We start from the raw sequence: 5,676 nt of genomic DNA on the forward strand, positions 1-5,676 counted from the left end.
TATATAACAATATTATATTTGGATCAAATAGTTTGACATTTTAGTTAATGAGCCTTGGATAGATAGATCTAATAAAAACCAAAGGATACAAAAGTCAATGGTGAAGAGATGGTTTTCCATCCGAAGAGGCGATCGAAATCCCTTCTGGTATACACTGGACACATACATTATCGCATCCAATACACCCATGATGTCTCTAAGGAAAAAGGACGTGTCGGCGAACCCGCTACACTGCTCCATATTCAACTATATGTAAGATAACGTTGATGTCTACTGCTCCCAATCCAACACTTTACTCTTCTTCCTTTTTTTCTTTTCTCCTCTTCTTTTTATTCTTTGAAAACTACTAAATTCAAAGCAAATCTTAATTAGAAAGCAAAAAAGAAAGACATAGGTTAATGATATTTTTGCTCTCTCAATTTTCACACTAAACTTTTTAGTTCCATAATCAATATCTAAAAACACGATTAAGAAGAAGAAAAATAAATAAATAGCAAGCAAACAAACAATTATTATCCACGCGCCCAGATTGCGTGTACACCTAATCACCTAACTTAACTATAAATAACGTTAGCCACTCGTGTCATTTCTCACTTCACAAATTGCCAGTGCCTACTAATAGCAATTGCAACCAAACAGTGTCTCATGATACTGTTTGTTCTGATGCCCCACCGTCGAAGCCCTCCTCCGCCACTCGCCGCCATCGTAGCTCTCCCTTCTCACACCGTGGAATCAAATCACGATGTCGAGCCCAGATTCTCGATCATTCAGTTGGCACTACACGGAACTCGATGACAGAGACCTCGAGATCCGAGGTAGGACTCTGTTTTTTGTCATCGTACTCTTCTCCATTATTCTCCTCGTCACTGTTCTCTTCATCTACACGCGCTGGGTTTGCCGCTACCAGGGACGCCTCCCCACCACCGCGTTCACCGCCGCAGCCGCCCACGCGCCGCCGCTCGCGCAGCCTCAGGGAATGGACCCAGCTTCCATCAAGAAATTGCCCATAATCCTCCACCACGCGCCGTCGGACCGCGAGGAAAGCGCGTGGGACGAAACGGAGTGCTGCATCTGCCTCGGCGAGTTCAGAGACGGCGAGAAAGTGAAGGTTTTGCCGGCGTGTGACCACTATTTCCACTGTGATTGTGTTGACAAGTGGCTCACTCATCACTCTAGTTGCCCTCTTTGCAGAGCTTCTCTCAAGGTTGAATCTTCCTTCCCTAAGATTTTGATTCAGGAACCACCCCTTAGAATTGACTTCCAGTTCTAGGTTTTTTTCTTTTTTTCTTTTTTTAAGAGAGAAAATTTTATTCGAATCGAATAAGATTTTTATCGGCAAAAAAACTCTTGTGTTTAATGCAAATGTATATGCAGAATTGGAATTTGAAACCAATGATTAATCTGAAACAAAGTTTGTTTCTTTTTATTTTGGTCTTAATCTTACATTCCAATATTGTTGAAAAATCATACCCGTCAGCAAGTTTCTCGATCGACTCATCATGACTTCAAGTCTCTGGGTGTTCATACACTAGATGGTAAATACATGTAAAAGGAACTCGTGTCAGATGTCTGCTCATGGATATATAGAATTTTGAATTTTTTTATTGGACTGTTACAGTGTTTGGGTTGTTGTGGAGAATATTTTTAGACAGTAGCACATGGCAAAGGAGGGAGAGAATGTGGAGTATGTCCGTGATAGTGTTAAATTATGATATGTTCCCACGTTGGATGATAGACGACCTGGGGTTCGGAAAGGTCATATAATTTTCCTCAACGCCACTTGTTGGATAAAAGTCCTCAAAGACGTTGCTCTTCTGAGTCATCCCTGTGTTTGGTCTACTAATTGGATATGTGGTCCTGCTTCTTAGGTTCTATAATTGGATTTAATCAAGATTTTTTTTATTAGAGATTGAGACCCCAAAAAGATAATGGGTGCTCTTAAGTTACGGAGCTGCTTGCTCGTTGCCTTAGGTACTGCCCAATCAGCTTCTTTAATATATTTTGCTATAAAATATGAATATGGAAGGAATTCCATATTACGATTAAAGTGTATAGTTTTTTTTTTTGAAATTCTGTGCATATATGTTTTTTTTTTTTGGAAAAAAAATAAATTATATTAAACCCAAAATGATAACAATAAATGGAACATATCCCGCAACTAGAGAAAATTAAAAACCTCCCTAATATAAGAAGGTCTATATCAAAATGTTAAAACAAATACAACATGTATGCTTGTATATACATAAGAAACTTAATCTTGCTAATAATCTCTATTACAGAAAATTGGTAATCTTCAAAAATCAATTTGTTCCTAGACAGGCATATGCAGTAGGCTGTTTGTTATAGTCAGACAACGAAATTTTTCCTAAATATTTGATGTAAATCTGTCTTTAATTAAAGAGTTGGTAATACACTTAAACGTCCGCCCAACGAAGCCAAATTCAACACAATGTGAGCCTAATTTTTAATCGGTTGAGTGAGCAATGTGGACTACCAAAATTAAATCTTTATCAGTCCTTATCGGCTAAGTTTGAAGTTGGTTTCTTGTACGTATTTTCTGTTGGAAAGCAATCGAACCTAGCTATATGGACAATAATGTCCTGCTAGAAAATTAATCTGCCAACTTACATGTTGTTCCTTGGATATACAAGCAGCATTCATCGCGGAAAACTTGCCCGATAGCGATCAAGGATACGGATACCTACTGTACATCTAAACCTTTCTTTTTATATGTTAAAAAACAATATCGATATATAAACTCTTTATTATCGTTATTGTTCTTATAATAATTTAAAGATCAAATTAATAATTAAGTTATTTTTTTTAAGGAAGTGTTAATTAGGATTGGTGAGCGTCCTCTTTTATTCCTTTCTAGATAAACGGAACCTCACATGCAAAGTGAATGATTGACTAGTGACATCACTATGTGTTTGATAGAAAGGAGAAAAATAATCTAATAGAAATTTTGTACTTTTTTTAAAAAAATTACATCTTTTATATTTTATTTTAATAAAAAAATCTTTTATTTTTATCTTTATTATTTTTATTCTCTAAATCAAACAAACCCTGTAAGTTATGGGCTCGTGCATATGTGATAGTTCCGTGAAGCAACTCGATTGTTCACCTGATCAGCTTGGTATATTTTCTTTATATTGCACATAGCTTCCTGTTTTTTAACGATTACACTGTATAGTATTTTTCAAATAATTAAGAAATGTCAGTCTAATATTTTTTAATATAATTTTAAATTTTTTATAAAGATAGGAAAAGAGAAAAGTATTAAAAGAAATCTGACAAAATCTTAAAAGACATATTTGACTTGGGCTGTGTAGTGTGTACATTGACTGTAAACCTCTGAGTAGGGCATCATCCAATTGAATCAATAAAAAAAGCAAATGCTTTAATTACGCTGAAAAAGTATCCTTTTCTTTTTTTTTGAAATTATTCAATGAATTAAATATCACAGTGAAATTTAAATTAAATTAAATTGATAACATATGTATTTATTTTCTAATTTAAAAAAAACTGTCAAAAAAAATTCTTTTTTATATAAGGATGATGTTAATTTAATTTATTTTTGAGTTGTTAATCTTAACAATACGAGTAGCTATAATAGACAGCGATATCGAGTTGTTAATACGAGTAGCAAGCAATACCACAAGAAAAAATATATCAACACGGGTTTAATGTTTGTTGGCTGACGGTAATTAATATTATTAGCATTCGTGTTGTGGCCAACATCGACATACTGATGTTAATCTAATTTGCAAAAGTATTGTAGTGCTCACATTAATAATTTTTGTAACAAAAAATTATAATAATTAACATAATCTAAACTTCAAAGAGTATGAAACATTTTTTTTCCTTAGAAGTATCTTTTGACATGTATGGATCACAATTGTGTATTCAATTATAAGTTAGGTGTCCTATGTTTCTTTTTCACTTTCCACAAAAAGGTACAGTTGACATGTTACTCTAAATAGCCAAGACTATTAGCCTTTAATCTATATAAACTAAAAAATAGAAAAATAGAGAAGTATTATATTATACTTTAGTTATCTTAATATTTTAGTAATAATATCAAACATAATAAAGTTGTCATGTGAACTATAAAATCACAGTAGATAATATACAATAATATAAATAAAATAGAATAAAATGATGTCAATGAACAAGTAGAAGAAGAAGTTAACGTACATACAACCAATCACGATTAACACACATAATAACGATTTGTATCCTTCAATTAAATAATTTAAAATTTGAATCGATATTAAGTTTGAGATATACATTAACAAAAAATATTATTAGAATTATTATTTACAATTTTATAAATTATAAAAATTAGATTACATTAAAACAAATCATCCTTCCACAAACAAGTTCTTGCACTGAAAAATTTATAATATTTCTCCCTCTCGAAAACTAAATTACATTAAAACATACAAGTTATAACCCATGCCATGAATTGGGCCTCATAAAAACACAATGGGCCGGGCCATCCTGATGTGTTTTGAAGTTGAAATGTTGGAAACCCATGGGGCCACGGGTTTACGATTGAAGCCCAATTAGCTAGGGTTTTGGTTCGCTATAAATTCCTGAAACGTAGCTCGACCCTGCTCCCAACCTCCGTTATCAAAACGCAGCCAAGTCTCTGTTCTGTATTCTAGGGTTTGGATTCTGAGTTTCGTTTCAGTTTTTGATCACCATGAGAGCTAAGGTATGGTCCTTTTTGTCTCTTTTTGTTCTATTGTTATTGTGTAGTTATTTGGATTTTGTTCTGATTGAGCCCGTGGATTTGTACAGTGGAAGAAGAAGCGTATGAGGAGGTTGAAGAGGAAGCGCCGAAAGATGAGGCAGAGATCGAAGTAGTGTGCTTGTTTCCCCAGCAACTATTGCTACTAGTTTTGTTTTATTTCAGCTATGTTTTTGTTTCCAAATGTTACGATACATTTTTATTGGTTTCTCTTGCTTTTGTCTTACCTCAAAAAAGATGCTCTTACCGCAAATTAATTAGATTTAATATTTGAATCTATTGTTCTCTCGTGCTTGTTTTGGTTTAACCATTCTGGAATTTCGATATTTCGCACTTTCGCGCATTACACTGTACATAAGGTGCCATTTTTTTGAAGAATTAATTAACTGCAATTGTTTGGTCCCTGTTCTTGACTATGTTAAAGTCCAGGTTGAATAAAACAACTGTTTCGTCATTGAATTGTGAATCCTTGAAGATAGGAACTGTTAAAGGAGTTAACGCGTCTGGGTTAATGTCTGGAAGTTTTATCCTTTCGGATATCATATGAAAGGAGGTTATGGTGTCTAATTACAATTGAGAAGAAAAAATTCAAATTGCGTGAATATCTTCTTTGTGAGATAACGTTGATTCTGCACCATTGTTATTTTCATGCATTGATTTGAATACATGTTTTAGTTTATTGTGATTGATGTGTTTATTACTGCACATTCTGGAATAGTGCTGCTTTGAAAACGGGATGACATTTTAGATTATTTAAAAATCACAGTAACTAGTGTAAAGCGTTTTTGAAAACTCATTGAGAATGCAGGGACCAAACTTGAGATGTTGAAGCTGTAACTATAGTTTCTGAAATTCACATCTATATGTGGAACCAAACACGCTGCTAGTTCCTATTTGATATGAAGTTCATGGTCCCAAGC

At 33.9% G+C, this 5,676-nt stretch overlaps 1 protein-coding gene and 1 long non-coding RNA gene across 2 annotated transcripts; both read left to right on the forward strand.

The window, feature by feature from the left end:
* Window positions 1–472: 472 nt before the first annotated feature.
* LOC100794927 (RING-H2 finger protein ATL66) lies at window positions 473–1,604 on the forward strand. Its single transcript, XM_003552242.5, has one exon. The coding sequence runs from the start codon at window positions 743–745 to the stop codon at window positions 1,268–1,270; it is 528 nt and encodes a 175-aa protein (XP_003552290.1). The 5' UTR covers window positions 473–742; the 3' UTR covers window positions 1,271–1,604.
* A 2,774-nt stretch (window positions 1,605–4,378) lies between these two features.
* On the forward strand, window positions 4,379–5,033 carry LOC106797179 (uncharacterized). The gene is made up of 2 exons (XR_001386316.3): window positions 4,379–4,720; window positions 4,807–5,033. It is a non-coding gene; the product is annotated as an uncharacterized lncRNA (long non-coding RNA).
* The last annotated feature ends 643 nt before the right edge of the window (window positions 5,034–5,676 follow it).

This window comes from Glycine max, chromosome 18, assembly GCF_000004515.6.
Source record: "Glycine max cultivar Williams 82 chromosome 18, Glycine_max_v4.0, whole genome shotgun sequence".
NCBI lineage: Eukaryota > Viridiplantae > Streptophyta > Magnoliopsida > Fabales > Fabaceae > Glycine > Glycine max.

Coding starts and splice junctions, on each gene's coding strand:
- LOC100794927 (XM_003552242.5), top strand. CDS start 743: ATGTCGAGCCCAGATTCTCGATCATTCAGTTGGCACTACACGGAACTC.